Here is a 27464-nt window from a genome sequence, read left to right as displayed (position 1 = left end):
GCTCAGGGACAGCACCCAGGTCCAGAGTTCAAGTCCCATGGCTGACAAAAAAGAAAAAAAAAGTTGTTATCACGTGTAGTGGTGCAGGCCTATAATTCCATATTCAAGAGGCTGAGACAGGAGGATTGTGAGCTGGAGGCCAGCCTGGGGCAACACAGAAAATCTGTGGTATCAGTTTATACCACCAAATATTTATGTAAACTAAAACAACACACTGCACAAATCAGCTATTATTATGTACTTCTCAGAAGTGATTCAACATATAACTGTACCTTTGCTTTTGGAGTGGCTTTAATTGTCCATATGCAATCAACGGCTTGTCCAGGTTTTGTTTTGTCTTCTTGTTCTACCTGACTAGAACGCACTATTCCATCAGCTCCTGAGAGCTCAAACTGGCAATCTAGAAAGAATAAATGAATAATGTTCAAAGGAAAACAAGACTAATAAAATATGCCATGGGTAAAGCAGGTAATATACTAAACCTGGGATGGGATTTAAAATACCTCCTAGGTAAGTAAAGTCTGGATCTGTAACAGAAAAAAGAAGAAAAAGGAAGGTCATTGATACTGGGTTACTTTAGGGTTGACATTTTAGGCTATATCTAAAATGCATTTGATAGCAAGGTTAAGAAAAGCTTTCAATGACACAGACGATGTCTCTATCATTAGTCTCTAACAAGCTTGCTTAAGAAACTGTTTATTTAATGACATGATACTTTTGATCCTATCAAATTTATCATTTATGCTACTTGAAAAGTCATATCAACTATCAAAAGCAGGTGCTAGTTCTCAGACAGATGAACAGATAAGCAAAATGTGCTTAATCTTATTAAAAGTTATTTGTAAAATTTATGGTTAAATGGCAGTGGTGATGGCCACCAGGCACTATAAGTACGGTACTTCCTGCTACTATATTGTGCACTTAGAAGTGTCCAAAGGTGAATTTCATTAATATGTATATTTTACCATAATAAAAGCTAGCAGAGGGGCTGGGAATATGGCCTAGTGGTAAAGTGTTCGTCTCGTATACATGAAGCTCTGGGTTCGATTCCTCAGCACCACATATATAGAAAAAAACGAAAGTGGCTCTGTGGCTCAAGTGGTAGAGTGTTAGCCTTGAGCAAAAAGAAGCCAGGGACACTGCTCAGGTCATGAGTTCAAGCCCCAGGACTGGCAAAAAACCAAACAAAAGCTAGCAGATGGCTAATTAGTTCATAGTCACTCATTCCTGTTCCTAGCTACTCACAAAGCTGAGTTCTGAGGATTCCAGTGTAAAGCCAGCCCTAGCAAGAAAGATTATGAGACTATTATCTCCAATTATATACTAAAAAGCCAGAAGTGGAGCTGTGACTCAAATTGTAGGGCATCAGCCTTGAGCAAAAATGCTGAGGGATGATAGTGCTCAGATCCTGAGAACGTGTATGTACATGCACACGCACTCACGCGCACATACACATACAACTACAGATACTAATGTCTTAAAAAATCATTAAGTTCAGTAGGACCTGTATATACCAAACAGTAGTCTAGAACACTTATTTCATACAGTTACATTGTGTGCTTACTTCTTGTTAACTAATGACAGTTTATAAAAGTCATCAAACTGTGAATTGAAAACAATAATTACCTTAACTTAGACTATAACTCAGAGACTGCTCTTTTTTAATGTAAATTCAATCTTGCTAAACAAGAGCTGTAGACACTATAGTTCTTTCACAGAGAAGAGTTCAAGAGAAATTTAAATCTTAAACAGCACTGGGAGAAAGCCAGAGGAGCTAGCTATCTGGCAAACTGATCAATTTTTTCATATGTAGGCAGGAATTTTCAGATGTCATTATTATATTAACATTTCTCCCTGGAAGTAACCCAATTAATCTCTACAAATTAAAAAATCACTAATTTCTCACAATTGTTAATATTTCTTCCAGATTCACCACTCCCTTAGACAAAGTTTGTTTTAGAAACATGACTTTAAATATCAATTTTAGCAAAAATTTCACTGCCTATTTGTTTTGATATGAGTTCTTTTCCCCCTTCTTTTAGTGATACAACTACAGAATATTCAAAATACTAATACTGAAGTTTGAGCTCAGGATCTGGCACTCTCTTAAGCCAGCCATACTTCCAGATTTTTGCTGGTTAACTGAAGCTAAAGTCTCACAGGCTGGTTTTGAAGCTCAACCTCAAATTTCAGCCTCCTGAATAGCTAGGATTACAGGCATGAGCTACTGCACCTGGCTCTCATTTACATGGCCAAACAGAAGTTGCATATAGAACTGGAATCTGATCCTAGATTTGTCATTATGTAAGAAAGTCAATCTCTAAGCTTCCTCACAAAATCCTTGGTTGTTACTATCATTAGCATAAAATTAAATAAAATGAATTTAGAAAGTGAAGCATTATAAAGTACAAGTTATAGATCTTGAAAATCTGTATAACTTGGGGCTGGGAATATGGCCTAGTGGTAAAGTGCTCGCCTTGTGTACATGAAGCCCTGGGTTTGATTCCTCAGCACCATATATATAGAAAAAGCCAGAAGTGGCACTGTGGCTCAAGTGGTAGAGTGCTAGCATTGAGCAAAAAGAAGCCAGGGACAGTGCTCAGCCGCTGAGTTCAAGCCCCAGTACTGGCAAAAAACAAAAACAAAAAACGAAAATTTGTGTACCTTGTTATATAGCTTAACTATAAATCACATAAAACTTTCTTATGGGGGCTGGGGATATGGCCTAGTGGCAAGAGTGCTTGCCTTGTATACATGAGGCCCTGGGTTCGATTCCCCAGCACCACATATACAGAAAACGGCCAGAAGTGGCGCTGTGGCTCAAGTGGCAGAGTGCTAGCCTTGAGCAGGAAGAAGCCAGGGACAGTGCTCAGGCCCTGAGTTCAAGGCCCAGGACTGGCCAAAAAAAAAAACCAAAAAACTTTCTTATGATATGTAAGAGGAAAAAGAATTACTTAGGTCCAAACTACCTTTCCACATTAAGTTGTAAGGTATTTCAACTATTTAAAATTATTTAAATCAGTCTACTCTTTTGTTGTCTTTTTCTTTTAGCCTCCTGAGTAGCTAGGATTACAGATGTGAGCCACCAGCACCTGGCCTCAAATTTTTTTGAGATAGGATCATGCAACTAAATAACCCAGACTGTTTTCAAACCTAGAGATGAAATCTTGCTGTCAAATAACCCAGGATGGCCTCAAATTTGCAACCTCCCTGCAGTAGATTCTTGAGTAGCTAAGATCACTGTTCACCTCTATTTCTGGTACATTTTTTGACGGTGCAACTGAAAGTTTGTTCCTATTAAATACCAATTCTTGTTCTTTCTTCCCTGGTTTCTGCCAACCATTCTACTTCCTGTTCCTATGATTTTTCTTTATGACTCCTTTAGATGTAAGCAGATTCATAAAATATTTGCAATTTTCATTTCTGTCTACCTTTATTTAGCATGTACCTTCTACATTCATCCATAACATATTATAACTTATCCAAATCAGTTAACTTATATCCTTATCAAAGCGTGTGCATAGATGTTTACAGCAGCTTTATTCATAATTTTGACTTGGAAGTTACCAAGATCTTTCAGTAAGATGAGTAAATTATAGTATAATCAGATAATAAAGGATTATTTAATGCTAAGAAAAGGAACTATGAAATGACATAAAGAACCATACATGCATATAGCTGAAAGAAGCCAATGTGAAAAGGCTGATACTGTGTGATTCCAAATATATGAAACTTTGAAAGAGTATAACTGTGAATTTTCTCTTACTCCAGAGGATGCCTAAGTCAGGGTGACGGAAAAATGAATAAGTGGAGCACAGGGGATATTTAGGGCAGAAAAACTGTTCTGTCTGATACTGTAATAATGGACACATGTCATCATACATTTGTCAATCCATGGTGGTCAAGGTTGATCTCTAATACTTGATCTCTCAAGGGTAATCTCTAGTGTAAACCATGCATTATTACTGATAGTGGTGTGTGAATACTGATTGGTTCATGACGGTTACAAATGTACCATTCTGATGGCAATCTGTGGATGGGGTGGGGGAAGGTAGGAGGTATATGACAGCTATACTTCTGCTCAGTTTTACTTAATACAACTCTGGTGGGAGTTTTTTGTAGATATGTGTCTTGGAGATTTCTTGGAAGTCTCAATTTGATTAGCCTGATCAAATCTTTTCTAAGCTTAAGTTTCTAAAATCAAAGTGAAATATTCAACAACTGAAAGAAAGAAAGAAAGGTAACTTATTCTTTACCCGGAATAAATGAGTATTTTGCTCGAAATCCCAGACCTTCAAGTTCTTCATCAGAACTAAATTTAATCCACATGAATCTCCCTGTTGACCTAATTAATGGAGGGCTTTTCATGCCACAGTAACGATCTATAAGAGGAGAGAAACCAAATGGCCCATCTCGAACTTCCAAGTGATCAAATCGACATTCAAATGATGGTTCTATATAATAATGTTCATCAAAGGTCAACTCTATTCTTTGACGTGGAGCAGCTATAAAATAAAAGTAAGCAAATCAGGGCAGTATGAACAGGAAAGATACAGATGTATGGACACAATGAGTAAAGCATATCACTCTGTTAATATTTTATAGATGATGGTCATAGTAAATATAATAAGCCATAATAAATATCCTACTTCATATAAATAGAACTCGAATAACATTTCTCTTTGGTATATGCTCTTAGTTTTAACAAATTTATATGTAAATAGAGTCGGTTGATTAAAACTGATATTTCCTAGATGATATATAGAATAAAAGGACATACTAATATAGACATAAATTTATATAATACCCAATAAGAAATGCTAGTAATAACTTTCTTACCAAAGAGGAAGTTTGTCATATATACTGTTGTACCTAGTTAAATTATACTTTAGTAGATTCCAAATTCCCATAAACTTTTAGGTTTTGGGTTTTTTTTTTTGCCAGTCCTAGGGCTTGAACTCAGGGCCTGGGCACTGTCTCTGAGCTTCTTTTGCTCAAGGCTAGGACTGTACCATTTGAGCCATATTGCCACTTCCGACTTTTTCTGTTTATGTGGTACTGAAGAATTGAACCTAGGGCTTCATGCATGCTAGGCAAGCATTTTACCACTAAGCCACATTCCCAGACCCCCATAAACTTTTAATTACCACTTGTTAACGTATTAAATATTACAATATTTATTTTTACCAGAGTTCAGTATAATCTGTACTGAGTTTATACAGAATTCAGTATAAAATATAAAATTCATTCACATTGGTTTAAACAAGGCATTTTGCTAATGTTTAGTTTTACAATAAGAAGTAACTATCCAATTAAAGACAGAAATTGGATGAATACCTTCCAAAATGTAGATGCACTCCTTGTTTGGTGGATAGGAATTGGGATAATTTGGTGAAGCAAAATGACCTCCATTGCTGGTTCTAACCCAAATGCCACACTGAGTTGGGGGACTGTGCTTGATTCCAATGTTTTGTCCATCTTTAGGAAAAGCAGAATGTTAGACATTATCCCAGCAAAAGACAATAGCATTCTTCTAACAATTGCCCACTCCAGTGCATAGATAGATATAGATATAGATATAGATCCCTAAGAGCCAACCATCAAACTTAGCACAACAAATTGAGTACAAAAGGGAGGTAAGATTTCTGTATGCTGTGTTTGTTGGAAGTACTTGCTGCTGAAGAAGTTGGCTATGGAAGACAAGAAGGAAATAAAATGCTTACATTTGACAAGGCAAAAACATGTGGGAGAATCTAATCAATTGATAACATTTAGTAAAATTCAGTCTGATATAAAAATAAAACGATCACTGGAATTATCTGATATAGTATCTTTATACTTATTTTAACAAAAGTCAAATAAAATTCAAAGATTACAGAGGGATTCTAGTTAAAGATTGTCACTGAATCATGCATTTACTTTTACATCCTCCTCAAATTCCACTTTTTTTGCCAGTACTAGAATCTAACAGTTTTCTCTCCCTCTTTCTTTCTTTTCTTTTTTCTTACCCTGAAGTATGGATAAGTAGACACAACAGTAACAACTGGCAGTAGAAGCAAGTGGTGTGAACTGGGCTGGTTTACAAGGAAGAGGCTGGTTAAGTCTTCTGAGAAGCACTTGGATTGTATATACCCTTCCCTTCTCCACATAGGCAGTTGCTATTCTAGCACATTAAAGCATTGGGGATGATTTCTCCAGAAGGTCAAACAGGATTGATGGAATCGGGGACATCAGATACAGCTAACAGTCAAAAGGTCAACTTGAAAACAAAATTAGTTTGCATAATGAACCAGTGGCTTCTTAGAGGAATGCTCTGAATTCAGAGCCACTAAACAGGAAATGGAAAGACTTCTCTGGGGAATCTAACCCACACTGAGAAAAGACTCAACCATGTAGATTCATGGGCTCCAGAAGGCCAGGTCAGTCCATGGTGAGGGCCACAGTACACATCTTTACCTCTACCTGTAGACAACTAATCACCACTTTTTCCATGCTCCACTTAAATGTGAAAAAATATGCAAAGATAACCAGACACTGGAGGAAAACCTCCGGTAGGAAACACAGAAAAAAGCAACTTCAAAGAAACAGAATAATGTAAGAAATATATATTTAAAACATAGTAAAAAAAAAAAAAACCAACCTTCCTTTAATCTACAGAGATAGAAAAGCAAGTATATACACAGGGCATATCAACAAGGATATTCAAAGCAAAGCATATTCAGAAAACAAAGGAAAGCTTCCATTCACAGGAGAAAGGAAACCATGAGCAAAGTTTAGAGCTCAAAGCCAAGTCTGCTTGCTGCCAGTAGCTACACTGAAGCTTCACTGACACACCCACACCCATCACTGGCCTTTATACTGGCCTATGAACAACAGAAGAGCTGAGCAGCTTCCTCTAGGCAGTATGGCCTGCAAAGACTTAAATACTTAACATCTGAACTTTTTCAGAAAGTTTTCTAATTCCTAGTTTTAAGGATAAAGTTAAGTAAATCTCCCAGAATGTGGCCCAGAGGGAGAGATGAGAGGTTGAGATAGGAGGACAGTAAATTCAAGGTCAGCCTAGGCTATATAGCTTAGAATTTAAAAAAGAAAGAAAGAAAGAAAGAAAAAGGCCTGGCACTGCAGAAGAAGGAGAACCTCAAGTCATAAACAAGATCCTGTTTCAAACAAAACAATATAACCTCCACCTTCCAAAAACAACCAAAAGGAATTTCTGAAAAGACAGAACACATAAAATGAAAAAGCAATTTTAAAAATTAAACAGAAACAAAATTCTCTTAAACCTAAAAACAAAATTCATAGTAAAAAAAACATTGTAAATCCCAATGCTGGTATAACTAGAATTGTGCTAAGCTATATTGAGAAGGCTGATATAAAAGAGAAAGCTGGAGAATACTTTCTGAGAGACATTTGCAACTTTGTCCTCTTAGCTGAGAATAAGCAATACTCCCTGTGGGCTGAGTGGGCAGAAAGTGTGTGAAAGAGTTAAATTCTTATCTTCCATGGTGAGAAATAAGTAATGTCTAAAATAGAAATAATCAAGAAACACCACCATAGCATGTTGCTTAAAGATAAAAAAAAATGCCAAAAGAACAATCTTAAACTAGTTACTTCCATGGGGCAGGAAGTGAGACGTATAGAATGGGAAAATGTTTTTTCCTAGTTGTTTAGTATGTTATGATTTTTATCACATGTATGCATAACTTTGATGAAAAGCAAATTGGATCATACAGGAAATGCACCAAACTGGCTTAAAAATTGTAATAGCTAGCTAAAATTCTTTCATATATCAGGACAATGAGAATAGGACCAAAGAGCTTTGAATACTATTTTGATAGAAAGGCTTAACTTGTTTACATTAAAAAAGGGGATTTAAAAATTTCTCCTTTATGATAAAGTACAAATACACATTGTACATAAATCATGGTGTTTGAGGAGCTACTAGTGGTGCTGTTTTTTTTTTTTTCAACTTATTTAGGAAGACTTATGTCAACACTTCACTCTACCTGCAGCAAAGTCCAGTTAAACTGAGGCTTACTGGCTGACAGAAAGACTTAGGCCATGAATTATCCCCAAATACTTAGGGAAATAGTATTCAAAAGTTGCGATCCTTTCCTTCTGTCCTGAACATGCAATGAGTTATCATTATATATTACCTTGAGTCTTTTGGGCCACAGCGATCCCTTCTACCACAAGTATTGTTATTAACAGCACTAGAATAACAGAAAAGAAAAGTTAAAAAATTGACTATATCCTACATTTTACTAAGTCTATAAGGAAGATTTGATGACAATACTAGAATCATTATTTCTTACCAATATTCACTCTCAAGTGTGTGTGTTTGTGTGTGTGTGTGTGTGTGTGTGTGTGTGTGTGCATGTGTTGATATTAGGGCTTGAACTCAGGGCCTGGGTGCTGATCTTGGGACTTAAACACAGAAGCTCTTCTTCTGGATATTTGGTGGTTAGAGATAAGAGTCTTATGGACTTTCCTTTCCAAGCTGGCTTTGAACTTTGATCCTCAGATCTCAGCCTCCGAAATAGGTAGAATTATAGGCATGGGCCACTGACACCTAGCCACTCTTCAGATTTTTAAGCATTAAAAACTATCTCATGATTTACTATCTGACCCCAAAGAACTGAAGAAAAGATATGGCTGATTTTAAACACATTTGGGACATTCTTTTTTATTGTTCAAATTGTTGTACAAAGAGATTTTGATAACATGTCCATTTATGTGCACAGTGCATAAGTGATAAGTCAACTCCTTCTATAACTCACCCCATCCCATTTATCCCACTCCCTCTGATCTCAAGTTTTCTAATTCAGTTTTCATGTATGTACATTGAGTATTATCACTATTCCTCTTTCCATTCATCTTTCCCCTTCTTTTCAGCATGAACCCTTTTGGTCAAGATATGTTGTAGATTCTTGGTATTCATTTTGTTAAACTGCCTGTTAATTGCTCAAAGAGGATACAGCATGGGATCTCACTCCTGCATATGCTATCCTTTAGTCAGTTTGATCACATACATATGTATTTGGCCTCATGTTTTGAAATGTTTATACTTCAGGTCTAACTTCCATATATGACAGAAAACATATACCCTTTGCCTCTCTGAGCCTGGCTTACTTAATTCAATATGCATTTTTTTCCAGGTCCATCCATTTCCCTGTAATTAGCATAATATTATTCTTCCTGATAGATGGAGGAGCTTACATTATATATCACATTTTTCATTTTCTTGACCCATTTGTCAGTTGTAGGGTATTTGGTCTGTTTCTATAACTTGGCTATTATAAATACAACTGCAATGAACATTGATGTGCAGGCATTTTGCTTGCTTCTTTAAACTGTATTCTAAGTCACAATCTTTTGGATAAATGCCCAAGAGTGGCATCACTGGATCACAGGATACTTCTACCTTTTTTTTTGGTTGGTCATGGGGCTTGAACTCTGGGTCTGAGTGCTGTCCCTGAGCTCTTCAGCTCAAGGCAAGTGCTCCTCCACTTTGAGCCATAGCACCACTTCTAGTTTTCAGGTGGTTAATTGGAGATAAGAGTGTCACAGACTTTCCTGCCCAGGCTGGCTATGAACCGTGATCCTCAGATCTTAGCCTCTTGAGTGGCTAGGATTACAGGCATGAGGCACCAGCGTCTGGCTATTTTTAGTTTTTTGAGGAACCTCCATAGGAAATCAGTGGTTACACTAATTTACACTGATACCATCAGTGTTATATGATCCCTCTTTCCATTTGTTGTTGTGTATATTCTAACCATTCTAAGTGGAGTGATATAAAATCTCAATAGTTTTGTTTTGTCTGTGTGTGTGATAATTCTGGGGCTTGAACTCAGGGTCTGGGTGCTGTCTCAGCATTTGTGTTCTATCACTTAAGCCACAGATCTACTTCTGCTTGCTTACTCACTTTCTTTCTTCCTTTGTTTCATTCCTTCCTTCCTTCCTTTCCTTCTTTCTTTTTTCCTCCCTTCCTACTTTCTTCTGGCTAATTGGAGATAAGAGTCTCATAAACTTTTATGCTCAGGATGGTCTTGAATTGTGATTCTCAGCTCCCAGGCTCCTGAGTAGCTAGGATTTTCAGGCTTGAGCCATTGGTGCCGGGCTCAGTGTTGTTTTGACTTGTATTTACTTTAAAGCCAGGGATGTTAAGCATTTATTCATGTGTTTATTGGTATTCTGTATTTCTTCTTTTAGGAAGTGTCTATTTACCTCCTTTGCCCACTTATTAACAGGGTTATTAACACTTTGGGCATTTAGTTTTGAGACCTTGTGTATTGTTTATTAGGCCCTTGTCAGACATACAGCTGGTAAAGATCTCCCATTCTGTAAGCTGTCTTTTTAGCTTAAGTGACTATGTCCTTCACTGGCATGTGCCAGTGCTTTTGAGCTTCATGCAATTTCAATTATCTTTCTTGTCTGCAGAGACCCTAGAATTCTACTCAGAAAAGTCCTGCCTATGCCAATAAGTTTTCCCTCTTTCCTATAGTAGTTTCAAGGGCTCAGAATTTAGACTGAGGTCTTTGGTCTCTTCTGAATTGATATTAATAAAATGTGAGAGATGACAATCTAATTGAAGTCTTTTTGCATATGCATATCCAGTCTTCCCTGCACTAATTATTTTTTTTTTTTTGATTTTTTTTTCTTTTTTTTTTTTTTTTGGCCAGTTCTGGGCCTTGGACTCAGGGCCTGAGCACTGTCCCTGGCTTCTTCCCGCTCAAGGCTAGCACTCTGCCACTTGAGCCACAGCGCCGCTTCCGGCCGTTTTCTGTATATGTGGTGCTGGGGAATCGAACCTAGAGCCTCGTGTATCCGAGGCAGGCACTCTTGCCACTAGGCTATATCCCCAGCCCCCCTGCACTAATTATTGAAGAGTACTTTCTTCCATACATTGTTAGCTCTTTTGTCAAAAATCAGGTGGCTATAGGTGTGTAGGTTCATTTCTGGGTCTTCTCGTCTGTACTGTTGGTCTTAGATGTTTTTGTGCCAGTACTAACCTGTTTGTTACTAGGGCTCTGAGGTATAGTTTGAAGCCTGGGAGCATGATATCTATAGTGTTGCTTTTCTTGTTCAAGATTGCTTTGGCTATTTGGGGTCTTTTGTGTTTCAATATGAAGTATTTATTGAATTGTCTTCTCCATCTCTACAAATAATGACTGGGATTTAGAGTACATTGGATTTGTAAATAGCCTTTGGCTATATGGCCATTTTCACAGAATGGTAATTCTACCAATTCCTCAACATGAGTGTCTTTCCCCCTTCCTGGTATCTTCTTAAGGTTTAAAATTTTTTTTATGCCAGTTCTGGTGCTCAAACTCAGTCCCTGGGCTTTTTTTATTCACGGCTCAACCACTTCAGCTACAAATCCACTTCTTTCCTTTTGGTGATTGGAGGTAAGAGTCTTCCTACCCTGGCTGACTTTGAACCATGATCTTTCTTAAGTAGCTTAGATATTACAGGCATGAGCCACCAGTGCCCCACACAAGTTTTACAGTTTTTATTCTAGAAGTCCTTCACCCCTTTGGAGTTATTTCTAGTTTTTAAAAAATATACTTTTGAGTCTATTGTTTTGTTCTCTTAATTTTCCTTTCCATAAATTCATTGTTTATCAAAATGCTGAGTTTTTTTCTTTTCAAGAAAATTTTTTTTTTTTTTTTGGCCAGTCCTGGGGCTTGGATTCAGGGCCTGAGCACTGTCCCTGGCTTCTTTTTGCTCACGGCTAACACTCTACCACTTGAGCCACACAGCACCACTTCCAGCTTTTTCCACTTATGTGGTGATGAGAAATGGAACCCAGGGCTTCATGCATGCAAGGTAAGCACAGTACCACTAGGCCACATTCCTAGCCCCAGCTACTGAGTTTTGTGCATTGATTTTATAACTCAATATTTTACCGAAGGTGCTTAACAGCCCAAGTAGTTTTGGAATGGAGTGTTTAGGGTCCTTTAGACATGGGGTCATATTATCTGCAAATAAGAGTTTTACTTCTTTCCCTGTTTGGATTTCTTATAAAAATCTTTATATTCCCTTATAAAATATGTGTAATCTTTCTACTGCCCTTTTGCTTTGGCTAGGACTTCCAGACTATATAGAGTAAGGGTGGACATCCTATTTTGTTCCTGATTTTAGAAAAAAACTTGTTTTAGGTTTTTACCAATTAGTATGATGTTGACTGTGGGTTATATATCTATACACATACATATGTATATATACATATAACACAGTTTTAAGGTGTCCTATTTTTTCAATTATTTTATTGTTATCATAAAGGTGATGTATAGAGGAGTTAAAGTTACATATAAGTCAGGTAAAGAGTTCATTTCTTTTTGGACAATGTCACCCCTTCCTTTGCTCTCTCTCAGTATTTCTAACTTCTTTAAGGCACCTTTCTCTCTTTCTCTGTCTCTCTCTTGTGCTGGTCCTAGGGCTTGAACTTTGGGCCTTAGCACTGTCCTGGAGCTTTTGTATTCAAGGCTAGTGCCTTACCATTTGGATCACAGCGACACTTCCAGCTTTTTTTTTTTTTTTTGGTAGTTAATTGGAGATAACAGTCTCAGACTTTCCGGCCCAGGCTACCTTCAAACCAGACCCTCAGATGTTAGCCTCCTGAGTAGCTAGGATTACAGGTACGAGTTGTCAGTGCCCAATAAGGCACTTTGTTTTGTTGAATGGAAACTATACTACTAACCCCACCCACTACTGTGTGATCTGCTCCTGAAGAGCAGGCCCAAGGGGTACACAGTAGAGAAATTAAAAAATGGTTAAGTGGACTTCAGGATGCAGGTGAGTCTGGGGCTGGGATTCAAGTTTTGCCTTGTTTCAGCTGTGAGTTCTTTGTTAGCTGATTACAGCACCAACCACACAAGTTTGTTGTGAAAATTAAATGAGAAATGCATAACACATATTACATACTAGGAATTGCCTAAATAAACATTAGATATTAGGACAACTGATATCTGTAAGCAATCTATTATCAAAGACCACCAACAATATAAGTTGGAAAGAGGTTCATCAGGAAGCACAGAGAACATATAATGGAAGCACAGGGGTAGGGGAAACCCACTCATTCTGATGGGGCTTGAGGGGGATAGTGAGGAAATCTTCACACAAAAAATGTGTATTATGAACCTAGGAACAGAACTCTAAAAACAAGGAGGCACGAACTCTAATGTGTAGCATGTTTCAGGGAGCTCTGAGTAGTACAGTAGGCTTGGTATGTGGAAGGAAATGGTTATAGGACATGTTGGAGATCTTGTAAAACATCTCACATGTGTGAACTTTTGAATACAGAGATGAATCTACATTCATTCAGTTGCAACTAGTAACTTACAGGAGGTTAGGGATGAGGGAAATGGACGTATTGACCTTTCCAAGTGACTGGAGATAGTTACATCTTTGTTCATTCCGTTGTTGGTATTTCCTAACCAAGGTTATCAATGTACAAAGATACAGTTCTTGCCATTTAGTTTACAACTTAAAATGTATTTGTCCTCCATCTTTGGTTTTACATCCTTGTTGACCTTAGTCTTTTCTCAACACCTTTGTCTTTCTCTTGCTTTGAGTACTGTTAGTGAAGATCTCATGTTATATAGGAACACTGTTCCCTTCAAATTCCTCATATCTTTACACTGAAACTATGGAGAGGAATGTACTTTTTAAAAAAACAAGATACTGACAAACAGAAACCAGGAAAGCAATATACAACCATGACAAAAAGATGAATCATGCTTGAAAAACTGAATACATGATGCTTAACTAAAGTATGTCTTTATAAAAAAATTGATGTATGAACTTCATACAAAAGATAATCATAATGAAAATAAAGTTGCAAGGGAAAACAAACCTGTTGTTATTTTCTTCCTTGAGGTCTGCTCACAATTAGTAGTCTGTTTACAATTATCTTTTTTCTCAAGTAATTACTATTCACAACTCAACCAACCAGATGGGCTTTGTCAGTGAGTAGAAAAGTGACATATAAAGAATAGAGAAAATTTGCACTGTAATTTATTTATTTATTTATTTATTTTTGGCCAGTCCTGGGCCTTGAACTCAGGGCCTGAGCACTGTCCCTGGCTTCTTTTTTGCTCAAGGCTAGCACTCTGCCACTTGAGCCACAGCGCCACTTCTGGCCATTTTCTGTATATGTGGTGCTGAGGAATCGAACCCAGGGTCTCATGTATACGAGGCAAGCACTCTTGCCACTAGGCCATATTCCCAGCCCCTGCACTGTAATTTAGGATAGAAATATTTACAAATATGATTTTGGAGCTATAGTAGTGACATTCAGTTATTCTAAATTCCACATGATAATAAACCTTCCAAATTTGTATAGTAGAATCTTTGTACATCACTGGAATCAGGTTGATATTAAAACAAATTCCATTAATGCCAAACACGTAATTATTTAGGACATCAAACAGTGCTTTGTTCTGTCTATAAGCTTGATCTATGTCCCAGTATCCCCTCTTTCTCTTACCAAAAGGATCAAAATCTCTTACAATGTATTCAGTAAGTCACAGATTCTTTGAGGTTCTTTGAGATTCTTTCACACCAAAGTAAAATTTCTGAACTCTGTAACCATATAACTTGATCACATTAAGCACAAATCATCAAGGCTACTTCCTTTATTCCCTTTTTACCCTGAATGTGTTGTTTTAGCTCTAAGCAGAGAGCCTTGTCTCTAGGCTTCTCAGTTTAAAGGTCTGACTTTCCACTGTAGGAAAATTAAGTCACATTTTTCTTCCTTTTCACTGTTAATTAGTAGAGACAACTCTGACCAATGCATAAATACTGTAAAGATAAAATTACTACTTAGAATGTTATTTGAAACCTAGAAAGTCCTGGAGAATTATTTGGACAGTTATATTTATTAAGGAAAGAAAGGAAGATTATAAGGGAATTGAATATGAAAAAAGGTAACATGTTACTGGGTAAAAGTAATACTTGTCTAATGAGTATCCATTGATTCATAATTATTATGAACACCTGAATTTTAATTGAGGTACTGAATGGACATGACTAGCTTCAGTGTTGGAATGGTTCCAAAGGCTCTTCCTGGAATTCCTAAAATGCAGGACGGGTAGGACTGAGTCTGATAGGTAGATGGGAATACCTGGCAAGGACCTTAAATGCTCAGGACTTTCTGGTGGGTTTATAGTATTGTTTCTTTCTTTTGGGGCAAAGACATACATGGGCTTCATACACTTGCAAAAAACCTCTCCCTCATGTAAGGGGACTGATGAGATGAATGAACAATGACTTCCTGAGAGAGGGCCTAAATGGGAAGAAAATGGTATGGAAAAGGTCTGAGAACAATCATAGGTTGGGTAGCAACTCCAATAATATGGAGAAACTCAGGATTTGAGGAAGGGCCATAAAAGTGTTTAGGTTAGTGACAGACAGCCTACTCTAGATATCAACCAGAAATTGAACTAGTTTTGCTTGTTACTTGTTTGTTGTGACAAACACCAGAGAAAAACAAATTTGTCTCATAGCTTTAGAGGTTTGCCTCATGGTCTATGGCTCCACTCTGGTCTAAGGCAAGGCAGAACATCGTGGTAGAGGGTGGAGCGAAGTAGAGTTGTTCCCTTAATGGCAATCAGGAAACCAAGAACCAGAGGAGGGGGCAGGGCAAGGTGTACCTTTAGTGACATACTTCCTTCAACCTAACAGCCCAAGCATCCATGAGTATCCATGAATTAAACAACAGGCTAGCTGATTATGTTAGCTCCCTTATGATTCAGTCACTTCTCCATAGTGCCATCATCTGGGACCAAGTCTTTAACACATGCCTTTTGGGAGAGACTTCATTTCAAATATAGTTCATTCCCAGTTTTAATATTAAATATTTAATATTTAATTCCTTGGATTGGTTAGTTTAAGTGTTCTGAAACACCCACAGTTTGAAGGGGAGGGGGTACACTAGCTTCATAAGGGTTTAACTATTTCTATTTGAGGCAACTCAAGAAACAGCCAGTGTATTTACAAAGAGCAAACAACAAAATAACTAGGCCATCTGATTGAGATGTAGGAGCTGCTGGGGTGTTGTCCTTTAGTTGTTCTAACTGGAGGGTCACCAATTTCTCCCAGCAATCTAAGGTGTGAGTGACTCCAGTCTTTATTCTTTCCCATGTATTTTTTGCTAACTAAAGGCTATTACATGGGAATATTTTTCTGAACAATTGATACCTTTTTTTTTTTTTTTTTTTGCCAGTCCTGGGCCTTGGACTCAGGGCCTGAGCACTGTCCCTTGCTTCTTTTTGCTCAAGGCTAGCACTCTGCCACTGGAGCCACAGTGCCACTTACGGCCATTTTCTATATATGTGGTGCTGGGGAATCGAACCCAGGGCTTCATGTATTCAAGGCAAGTTCTGTTGCCACTAGGCCATATTCCCAGCCCCAATGGATACCTTATTGATTGCTTAGGTGCTAAGGGTTTCAGAGTCTCCAGCCAGAGATCAAGGTAAGCAAGCTGAGTCTCACTGTAGTTCCTTAATTTCTCGGTTCTGCCAAAAAGTTTGTTCAGATCTGTAAACATAGGTTCACCTTTCTTAGGCTACAGCACTGTAAGGCTGTAGGCCAGAGACAGTCTTAAATTAAGAATGGTTTTCAGTGTATGTTTCTTGGTGCCTCAATAAATCTTAGGCCTCCAGGTCAGATTCATTCCTACAAGCATGTGAGTAAGGTAATGAAAATGTGAAAAATCTGGGTTTTTAGGTTAACGATAAGGCTAAGATGTTTGAGTTCAAGAGAACAGGTTTTGGGAAATCCTTCACAATGGCTAAACATTCCAATTTACTGCAAGGCAATTTGTCCATTTCCAGTCGTTAAGTCTTACTGGGTGCTATTTGGGAAGAGTCTAGTACTGGGAGCAAGGAGCAGGGATGTCAGGGAAATGGAAAGGAAAAGAGGGGCGCTTGGTGAATATGGAGAAGGACAAATTGGGGAGTGGAGGGCAGTAGGAGGTGGGCAGAAAGGAGCAGATGGCCTGTAAGGAGATAGGGGTGGCAGCATTGTGCAGAAGCACTGGTGTGTTTAGCTTTTTACTTTGCAAGTATCTTTTTATAATTATTTATCTAATTATCCTTTTTGAGAGAAGTAACATTCAAATCTTAGGCCTGTTTAGAAGCTTTCAGATACCAATTAAAGAATGTGTCTCATACTATTATTATATACTAATAATTTTTTTTATTAAAAAGAGAATGCTTCTTAATGCCTTTGAGAGGGCTGGTGTTTTATCTGCTCTAATTGTACAAGTTTTAGAATTCAACAGCTTCATTTTTGGCCAGCCAAGTTTTAAACCATCCTGGGTTTACTTAGGTCTGAGACCTAAACAATTACTTTGGGGAACCTAGTTTTTAGTCAAGAAAGAAGCTGAGTGTTGGGAAGTGATGGACCAACAGAGGGCTTGGAACCTGAGTTACTCATTTTTTCTTCATCTCATGAAAAAGTTCCTTCCTGTGCAACTTAGAATAATCTTAACCTTTATGTACTGAGACCCAATAATATGAGTGAAGAAGTGCAGTCTTAACTTGAAATAAAGTGTTCATTCAAGTCTACCTGGAGCACAGGAGCCTTTATCTGAGAGGACTAGCTCAACATGCTTGGTACCACCAGAGAGAAGGTCCCAGTGTTGCTCCAGGCTCAAGATGACATTGAGAAGAATGGGAAGGGCCTTTGGTTTCAGCTTCAGACACCAAGAAATAACAGGCTAGTACTCTACCACTTGAGCCACAGTTGCTTTTGTTTTTTGGAAGTTAATTAGAGTCTCACAAGCTTTCCTGTCCTGGTTGGCTTTGAATTGGGATCCTCAGATCTCAGCTTCCTGAATTGCAAGGATTATGAACAAGTGTGAGTAACTGGCACCTGGCATCTCTAGGAAAGATTTTAAGACTAAAAAATAGCTTTATTTCAGGAAGCAGTTTGTACAAAAGCATGATAGGAAAGAACAAGGAGGGAGCAGCTTTATACGACAAAATTCCTTAAATAAGTGCTGTATTAAGGTACAGGAAGTACTCAGTCCTCACTGGTTGGCATCTAAATTTGATGACAGGCACTGCTCATGCATCCAGTCTGTGTGGCAAAATGGGAGTTTTCAGAGGGTGTTTTTCTTGGGAATTGGAAAAACTGTACCTGCCTAGGCCAGGCCAGTAAATTCATTTGAAACATACTCCCACCCTCCTCAGCAGCAAACCAGTTAACAGACTCCATTTTGAGTCTCGGGACTCTTCTTGCGATTCAGCTTTTCTTCAAGTTTACACTAGTTGCTCATAATATAGGAATGGGCACATTTAAATTCTGCAGTTGGATTGTAACTTTTTGGAGGATAATCTGGCAACAAGTAATAGGCTTAAAGATATGTAGTAATTCTAGGGGCTGGGAATATGGCCTCATAGCAAGAGTGCTTGCCTCACATACATGACGCCCTGGGTTCGATTCCCCAGCACCACATATATAGAAAAACAGCCAGAAGTGGTGCTGTAGCTCAAGTGGCAGAGTGCTAGCCTTGAGCAAAGAAGAAGCCAGGGACAGTGCTCAGGCCCTGAGTCCAAGGCCTACGACTGGCAAAAATAAATAAATAAATAAAATATATATATATGTAGTAATTCTAACTCCAGGTTTGGTGAGGAATCAATAGGAAAGTGGTTTCAGAACTTGAGTGTGTTTAATAATTACCCATACACTTGGGAAAGGGGCATGTTTCCTTTCAGGGTATATAGGTCTAAGGGATTTGCATTTTATCCTAGTTATGATAAAACTGCTGGGCCTGGGGCTTTGAGGACTTCCGCAATAGATAATGACAGTTTATTGAGTGGAACAGGAAGGTTGCCTTTTCCCCCCTTTGCTAGTGGCAAAGACAAGTGGATGGTACAGAGCAGGGATGGGCAAAATGCAACTAGTTTTAGAAATGTTGATCATGGGATGAACTGTTCTACCTATTCCTTCCTGTGCTCCTACAAATATTTCTTGTGTCCAGCCATCTGCATTTGCCATGGACTTCTTTTAGTATCCAGAAAGTTATCCTTATACTGTTGACAGCCTACTTTCTTTAGGAAGTTTTTGATCTATGTAAGTAGACAACATTTAGATTTTCCACTTGTTACTATTCACCAACTCTTTTTATGTATGCTTTTGTTACTTTCACTACTGATATTAGGACTGTTAAGAGTAACAGAAAAGCCATATACCACAGTATATTTCTCTGACATGTGAACAAACTAGGGAGAAGCAGTCAAAGGGCCAGAGTGAAGGCCGTATCCTTAACAGGGGTCTAAGCTCCTTCAATCTATATATCTGTGTGTGACTTTTATTCTCTAGTTCATTTTCTGATTCAGTATGGATGTTGGAGTTCCAACTCTTACAACTTTGTTTACTTACCATGTCTGCATCCCAATTAGCAAGTATGAAGACATGATATAAGCCATTCCTGTAAAACCACTTGTCTAGGACTGTGGGCATACATGTCTTAAATGATTTCACATTTGGCCCTGAGTTCAATCCCTAATACCATCAAAACAAAACAAACCCCCAACACTTGTACTTTGAGATCTACAATGATCTCAAAGAAAACATGTTAAATAACAGAGTATGTTTCCCAAAAGTACACACATTCTTAAATATTTATTACCTAGCTGGGTAGACAGTCATCCTGAGTCTGCGAACAGTCTTATTTTGGACAATCATGTACTGAACTCAAATCCACAGAACTACTAGAAAGGGTAAAACAGTATTTGGTGATTTGCAGTTCATATCATAGGTCCCCTCTGGCTACGTACAAAATAGTAATCTTTTCAAAATATAAAGGGATCACATCAAAGCCTTTCATAAAATCTTCTAGTATTGTTTTCTTATATTTAGCATAAATCCATTCTTACTCTGGTGGTGGAGGTGCTGTGTGATCCGGCCCTGATTACCTTTCTGATCTCCCGATTGTTAACAATAGCTACACAGGCCTTCTTTGCATCACTTCAATACATCAAGCTAGTTCTTGCCTTAGGGACAAAGCTGCATCTTCAGCCTGGAATTAATCTCCAAATGGCTGATCTTTCCTTCATTCAAGTCTTGTGATGTTTTCCCAAATTCAAACACACTCTGCATTTTTACCTTCATGCTTTTTTCATTAATATTTACATTATCTGCTGAGAAAAATGCTTATTGTCTGTCTCATCTTACTAGAAAGAGGGTCTCATCTTCTTTCCTAACATATAGCCATTGTCTGGCTCACAATAGCATTCTGTGCAAATTAGATGATTACATAAAGTGACCAAGCATCATCCTGATTACATACTATACAGACAGCCCTGCACTTATTAATAAGCATACATCTCCAGCTAAGCAGTCACTTATAAACTCTTTTTTGGTAAGATACTGAGGACTAATCTCATGACCATCTGAGCTATGATTCTAGTCCTTTTGTTTGTACGTACCTGTTTTTTTTTTTTCTTTTTGTTAGTTATAAGGTGCAAATTTGGGGCCTGGGTACTATCCCTGAACTCTTCTGGCTAGCACTCTACCACTTTGAGCCACAGCTCTACTTCTGGTTTTCTTGGTGTCTAACTGAAGATAAGAGTTTCACAGACTTTCCTGCCCAGGCTGGCTTTAAACCTTGAGCCTCAGATCTCAGGCTCCTGAGTGGCTAGGATTACAAGTGTGAGCCATCAGTGCCTGGCCCATATACTTGTTTGTGAGTTGAGGTTTCACTAACTTTGTCTGGAATTTTTATAGGCACGAGCCACCACCTCTACCTACAACCCCGCTTTTCATCTGAACATATATCAGAGGATGAGAACGAAACAGAGATATATTTTTCTTTTCTTCAGATATCCAGTCCATACTCTTTAAGTTTTTCATCAAACTCTTCAAGTTAACTTTGGTGGTAACAAACATGGCTCTTCCTATGCTTTACAGTTGTAAGCATCTAAGCAGGATACAGGGTGGTTAAATCTAACACAGGATGCTAGAGTGTAACTGCCACCTCACTGGTCCACCCCCCCCCCCCCCGCGCCCGACACCCCCCCTCCAAGTGCTCTCCTCTACTATTTTAGCCAAAGATCCACTTCTGTTTTTTGTTTTTGCAGTTAACTGAAGAGTTTCACAGACTTTCTTTCCTGCTCTGGATGGTTTCAAAATGAGACTCTCAGATCTCAACCCCCTGGAGCAGCTAGGAGTACAGGAGTGAGCCACCAGTGCCTGATAGTATTTTCTATAATGAAAACAAAATGGAGTGTAGAAGCCATATACCACTTGACACTGCAGAAACTTGTTTCTGATAAACTGTTTTAACAAATAGAAAAGCACCCAGATTACTGGAACTCAATCCTACTGTGTTAGGATGGATGGTGACCCTTAGGATCTCTCCAGCCTGTGCATGCTCAGCACAGTGCCAGAATAGCAGAAATGTTTTCTCAATTTTCCATTCTGTGACAACTATTAGTCAAATCACTCTGACATGGCAGTTTCATATTCTCCATTTTGATTAAAGGAGTCCTCTCTGACACCACAGCAACTGTCATCAAATTTTAACATGATTAGGTCACAACTGAAAAGACTATCTGCCATCTATTAGTGCTATAATTTCCAATGTATTGCTCTAGGCATATTGGAACCAACTCATTTTAATGTCATTTTGATCAGCAAAAACCCCTGAACTTTCACATTAGTAAACTTTCTTTATAATTCTATAAACAATATACCAAATATGTTGAAAAAAGTCAATTCTCTGATGGTTTGCCCAGATGTTCAAGGTAATGGAGAGAGCAAAACTTCCCATCAGCCACAGCAATCTTGCTTGTATCTATTGCTCATTTTGTTACACATATTTCCTCAGGCATGCCTCTGAGGGAGTTCTGTTATTGGCAAGCCTGGCACACCCTGGACTAGAGGATCTTCCTTCCCATTTCAAAGTTCAGAAATATTTTTAACATCAGTAATAATTCTGTAGTAGCCTAAACAGAAAATAGGAGACTGTGGTGAATGTGTATGCCTCCACCCCCCCTCCCGAAAAAAAACAATATGTGGATTGTTTTAAAATTTGAGATGAGGGCTAGTAGAGTAGCTCAAGTGGAAGAGCACTTGCCCAGCTATCCTGAGGCTCTGATTTCAAACCCTAGTACTGCCAAAAAATAACAAACTTTTAGATATGAGATTTATAATCTACTATTTCCCTATCTTATTCAAAAAGGATAAAAAAGTGGGTTTGATCTAAACTCATTCATTTGTAATACACATACGTTTTTCCCCAAAAGGAAAGTTTGGATTCAAAATCAAAACTGGCTTCTAGTTGAGGACACACTATAATGAATATGTTGTTTAAGGAAACGTCTGACAGTGTCCAAACATTTTCCAGCCTGGGGAGAGGAAAAGAAAAAAGGAAAAAAATGTCTTGCAGTATTGCCAATTAAACTCATGGCCTCGAGCTTGCTAGGGAAAATCTCCAGAACACATGCCACACCCCAGTCCTTCGGCCTGCATTTCAAGTAGGGTCTTGCACTTTTACCTGGGCTGACCTTGGGCAAGGGGCCTACTACCAACTCTGGAGTAGCTGAGATTACAAGCATGCAGACCGGGCCAAGACTATTCTTATTTCTATGAAGTTCGTGTATGAAGTTAGTGCATGTTCTTGGATGAGGTTTAAGATGAAAGAACAGAAACTAAGATTTTGACAAGCTTTAAAAATATATAGGGCCAAGGGAAAGTTTTGCTGTTACTTCATTAATTTAACCACAGTTTGTATAGCTTTAAATCTTATTGAGTCTAGAGGATCTCCTGAAGAAGGTGTGCCGCTGAAGAGAAAACACCTAGTTTATAATCCTAGTGTTGTATTTTCATTGGCCTATATTGCTTAGATAACTTGACAGAAGGTTATCTTTAATTTTTTAAGACCTGGAGTGGTAATAAATTACTGGAAGTACCTTAGTGGAAGATTTCAACAAAACAGAGGTTATGCTTTTGTCTTCACTGCTCAAAGTAAAACAAATAGAAGCAGTGACGGCATAAAAACTAATTTACTTTCTACTTAAATCTCAGCGATTTTGGCTGTTTTAAACAGAAAGGGACCATGATATTCCAAACAAGACTGTGGTAGATACATCTACAATTGTGCAGATACTCAGTAACTGTGTCAGATGACCTGTTGCTATGGAAACTGTTCATCCTGTAAAATACTCCAGGAGTATTTTTTCATGACTTGGGACACATAATGAATAGCAGCATTCAGAAAGGCCAACTTCTTAAAAGTAAAATTTAAAACCTAAAAATATTAATTTTTATACAGGCAATACATGTATTTGGTTAAAAAATTAAGGAGGACTGGGAATGTGGCTTAGTGGTAGAATGCTTGCCTGGCATGCACGAAGCCCTGGGTTCAATTCCTTAGTACCACATAAACAGAAAAAGCCGGAAGTGGTGCTGTGGCTCAAGTGGTAGAGTCCTAGCCTTGAGCCCAGAGAGGCTCAGGGACAGAGCCCAGGCCCTGAGTTCAAGCCCCAAGACCAGCAAAAATAAATAAATACATACATACATACTGCAAATGGTTATGTGGTAAAAATCAAATTTCCCTTCCTTCCTGTTGGTCTGTACCTCTGAGATTTCTCTGTCAGAATCAACTATTGTTAAGGATTTTGTGTGTATGTGTGTGTTTACATTTCCAGACCCATTTCTGGTATCTCCATGTACATACCACAAAGAGACTTAAAATAGAATGCTCTTATTAAATAAGCTTTACCACCACAAGAGCAAACACAATTCAGCTTGAGCTGTAAAAATAGTGTAGGCTGAGTAACATAATTTTAAAAAGCACCCAGATACTATATTGTTTTCCCCATGGCAGTGCCACCACCACTGTGGAATCTTCCAGCAAAGGGAACATGCTTCATTTTGGCCAGAGAGGGCAGTGCATACCAACTGCAAAGGCACCAGCAAAGAGCTGTGACTGAGTCCTGTCATGCTGGAGAAGTGCCACTGCCCAGGCAAGCTGTGCTGCCAAGTTCTGCAGATAAAGCAGTGTAACAGGGCCAAGTGATTCTTCCTGGGCTGCTCTGATACCCTGGCATGGGTGCAGTCAGGACAAGGGAAGAAATCTTGCTAAGCGGCATTGCCAGAAATCCTACTGACATGTGGGTTACCACACAAATCAGGACTTACTGATAACTCAGAATTGTATATATTCATTTTAATCATTCTAGTTTACATTAGGGTTCATTCAGAAACAGTTTATATAATAAAGAAGTCAGTAGGATTTTGTGGATTGACTGAAAGTCACCAGGTAGAAAGTCCTAGGTTATTTTAAGCTGAATATATAGGTCGATACTATCGTTAGGTTAAGCTTGTAAATGGTTGAAATCTCAGTTACGGTTTTAGGAATGTTTGGCAAAACATGTTCGTACAAAATGTAGCTCGTTCAATTACAAGTAAAATTACACACAGGACTTTCTAATAAAACAGACTAGAAAGAGGTGTTAACATGGAGGGAATACACTAGACTTTGTTTCTGGACAAACATTAAGATACAGTAAATAAGTATGCCAACGCTAAGAGAATATTGTTCCTCGTTCACATAAAAAGAATGTTTTCTAACACAAGTATTCAGATGCTCAATTTCCAATTAAATCTCGAGACAAAAAAGGAAAGTCCCTTTTCCTTGGGGGTGGGGGGGAGTTGTTTTCCCTGAAAACTGACCAAAGGGTTTATTCAAGTCCGTGCTTCAGTAGCAACTTTCCTAAATGATCTAAGTTCACAAATTTATCTGGAATAATGCACACCGGCAAATGCAAACCGTCTGTGTACGCAGCTGCCTTGCGCGTGCCTGGCACGCCGACTGCTTTCCATTTCCGCACAGGTAAGACTCACGCCCGGCGCGAGGTGCTGGGGCCGCAGGAAGCAGCACGCGGAGAGCCGGCCGGGTGGCCCCCTGTCCTGGGAAGCGCCCGGGACGCAGCCCGCTCGGAGCGGCCGAGCGCGGTCCGCGGCGCCCGCGCGCTGCTCCTGGAGCCCGCAGTGGTGCCGCAGCCGCCGCGGCCGCAGCAGGTGGGAACCCGAGGCCAGGAAGGCCTCGCGGTGCGGGGCCGCGGGGCTTCTCCAACGCCGCCCTGCGATGTCCCGGCTGGGGCTCTGCTTGCGGGGAATTACTTTTTGATATGGCATTTGCAGCGGGACCGGCCTTCGCCCCAACAACGCGGATCCGCAACTTTGCAAAGCGAGGTGCGGACGGCTCTGGGAGGCACGAAGGCGCCGACCGAGGGCCCTCTGGGCCGCCGCGGCCCGAGGGTGCGCCGCCTCCCGCCAAGAGCCCGCACGAGCCAGCCAGACCCACAAGGGCCCGGGGAGTAGCACTCCGACAGCCGGAGGACCGGGCCGGACAAGAGCGCTCCGCCAGACAAAGGGGCGCGTCGGGGCCGGCGCGGGAGCCCAGGGACCGGCGCGGAGGCCCTCGGCCCGCAGGGGGCGCCGTCTGCGCCCGCGCCGCTTACCTTTGAGGACCGAGCAGATCTGCTCCAAGGCCATGTTCCCCAGCGGCCGAGGTTCCGTGCGCGGCACTCACGGCCCGGCGCGGCAGCAGCCCCCCTCCGTCTCCATCGCCGGCCGCGGGCTACCTCCCCGCGGCGGGTCCCTACGCTGGGCCAGACTCCCTTCCCTCGACGGGCGCTGCCTCGACCGCCCGAGAGCCGAGCAGGGCTGACGCGCAGCACCGGCCGCCGCGCCGGCCTCTGCCACGGCGGGGCTCCACTGAAGTGGCGAACAGAGGGAGCCCAGCCTCATTTAAGCGGGGAGCGCGGGCGCCGCGTGCCGGCCGTGCCTCCGGTGCGCATGTGCAGCCCCCGCCCGGCTCCCTCCCTGCCAGCCAGCGGCTCCGCCTCCCGCCCGCGCGCTCCATCCCCCCTGCCCGCACTCTCCGCCTCCCCCCTCCCGCGCCCGCCTCCTCCCGCCCCCCGCCCACCCCTCCCTCGCCCCTCCTCCGTCCCTCCCGCTCGCCCCCCCCCCCACCCTGCGCCCGAGCGCCTCCACTCCCCTGGCCCTCCCGCGCGCTCCCAGTACGGGACTGGCGTCGCCCGCCCGTGGTGACCGTTAGGTGTATGTGTGGGGCCCAGGCGTCGGGCTGGGAGGCAGGTGTCGCGCTCCGGGCCTGTGAGCACGCGGGTGACCCCCCCGCCCCCATCCGTGTCCCCCTCTTCTGCCCCAGGACTGCCAGTCAAGGTGAAAACTTTGCCAGCTCAGCCCAGCGCAGTCACCTGCCATTCAGGGCCCGGTGAGCTCACCTGCCCGACCGTGACGGCTCCCGCGTGGGGGGCAGAGGAGGACGGCTCCCGCGTGGGGGGTAGAGGAGGACGGCTCCCGCGGGGGGGGACAGAGGAAGATCGGATCCCGCGGGGGGGGGGACAGAGGAGGAGGGCTCCCGCAGGCTCTTGAGGTGGCTACACTGCACCGAGTCTCCGCCGAGCCGCGGTCCCCGAAGGGGATGGGTGCGGGCAGGGCGGCGAGCCCCGCACAGCCCTGGCCTCTAGTCCACGCGGATGCCGCCCCGGGCCGCTGACTCCCGCCGTCGGCTGTGGCCCTGGGCTGTTTCCTGCGTTGGACTTGGACTGTGAACTCACACCTTACACTCTCCCTCCTCCCTGTTGAAAGAGATAGGGGTTCCAGGCCGGGAGCCACGCTTGTCTCTGCACTCACACACTGCTGGGTAGCATGGATGCGCGTTAAGTATGGTCACTGAAAGCCCACAAGAACAGAGCTGGCACACATTAGGAACTTAAGTGTTTGTCTCCCAAATACAGCTAAGGAGCATGTTAGGCAACAACAACAACAAAATATCCTATGGGTGTCAGGCTCTCTCTTTCTCTATGTCCCTCCAAGAAAGGCACAGTAGTGTAATTTGTCAGTATGCAAATGACAAAACATTTAACACCAGTGAATATGAAAGTGTTCTGACCTTTATATTGATGTGTACATGGGGCGAGGTTATAAAAGATATGTGAGTTTGGGTTTCTAAGGACAAGCATCTACAATTAACTTTAAAATTGCACACAGAAAAAATAAATAAAATATTTGAGAATCTTTCACAGAAACATAATAGGTTGGCCTACTGATAAACTAGGACAGTAGGAATAGATTATTAAGTCCTAGTCATAGACAACAGTGGTAGAACAACAACAAACCGGGAGAAAGGAGCCACTTGCTTGTGGAACAATAATAGGTTTCTAATGTACAGTTGCTAACTTCCAGAAAATCAGCGTGTATGATGCCATCAGAGCATGGGCTACAAAGAAAGGTTATATAAAATGGAAAAGCATCAGAAAGATGTGGGGAAGAGTCTTGAATTTGTGGTGTTAGTTTTTGGAAGTAAAGATAAGGTTGAATACAGCAAGCTTTGGTTATGGAGATAGAGTAGTTACTGAATGGGGAGCTGTGAGTCCAGAACCCCTCTTTTCCCTCCTCCCCACAGATAGCAAAATCTG

The 27464-nt window shown here is 40.7% G+C and overlaps 1 protein-coding gene across 2 annotated transcripts in view; it reads right to left on the bottom strand.

Annotated features, from left to right (window-relative positions):
• The window catches only part of Neto2 (neuropilin and tolloid like 2), a 49236-nt gene extending 23571 nt beyond the window's left edge, over nucleotides 1-25665 (bottom strand). Inside the window, exons 1-6 of one of the 2 annotated variants that reach the window (XM_048355678.1) lie at nucleotides 25482-25665; nucleotides 8157-8213; nucleotides 5338-5478; nucleotides 4257-4505; nucleotides 483-527; nucleotides 273-400 (exon numbers count right to left, since the gene is read on the bottom strand). In XM_048355678.1, the coding sequence (XP_048211635.1) occupies nucleotides 273-400; nucleotides 483-527; nucleotides 4257-4505; nucleotides 5338-5478; nucleotides 8157-8213; nucleotides 25482-25515 (654 nt within the window). In that variant the 5' untranslated portion in view covers nucleotides 25516-25665. The remainder of the gene's footprint in view (nucleotides 1-272; nucleotides 401-482; nucleotides 528-4256; nucleotides 4506-5337; nucleotides 5479-8156; nucleotides 8214-25481) is intronic. The other variant, XM_048355680.1, reaches the window with a different exon arrangement.
• Nucleotides 25666-27464: the final 1799 nt, after the last annotated feature.

Source organism: Perognathus longimembris, chromosome 10 (genome assembly GCF_023159225.1).
Source record: "Perognathus longimembris pacificus isolate PPM17 chromosome 10, ASM2315922v1, whole genome shotgun sequence".
Classification (NCBI taxonomy): domain Eukaryota; kingdom Metazoa; phylum Chordata; class Mammalia; order Rodentia; family Heteromyidae; genus Perognathus; species Perognathus longimembris.
This window is presented reverse-complemented; position numbering and strand designations above follow the sequence as displayed.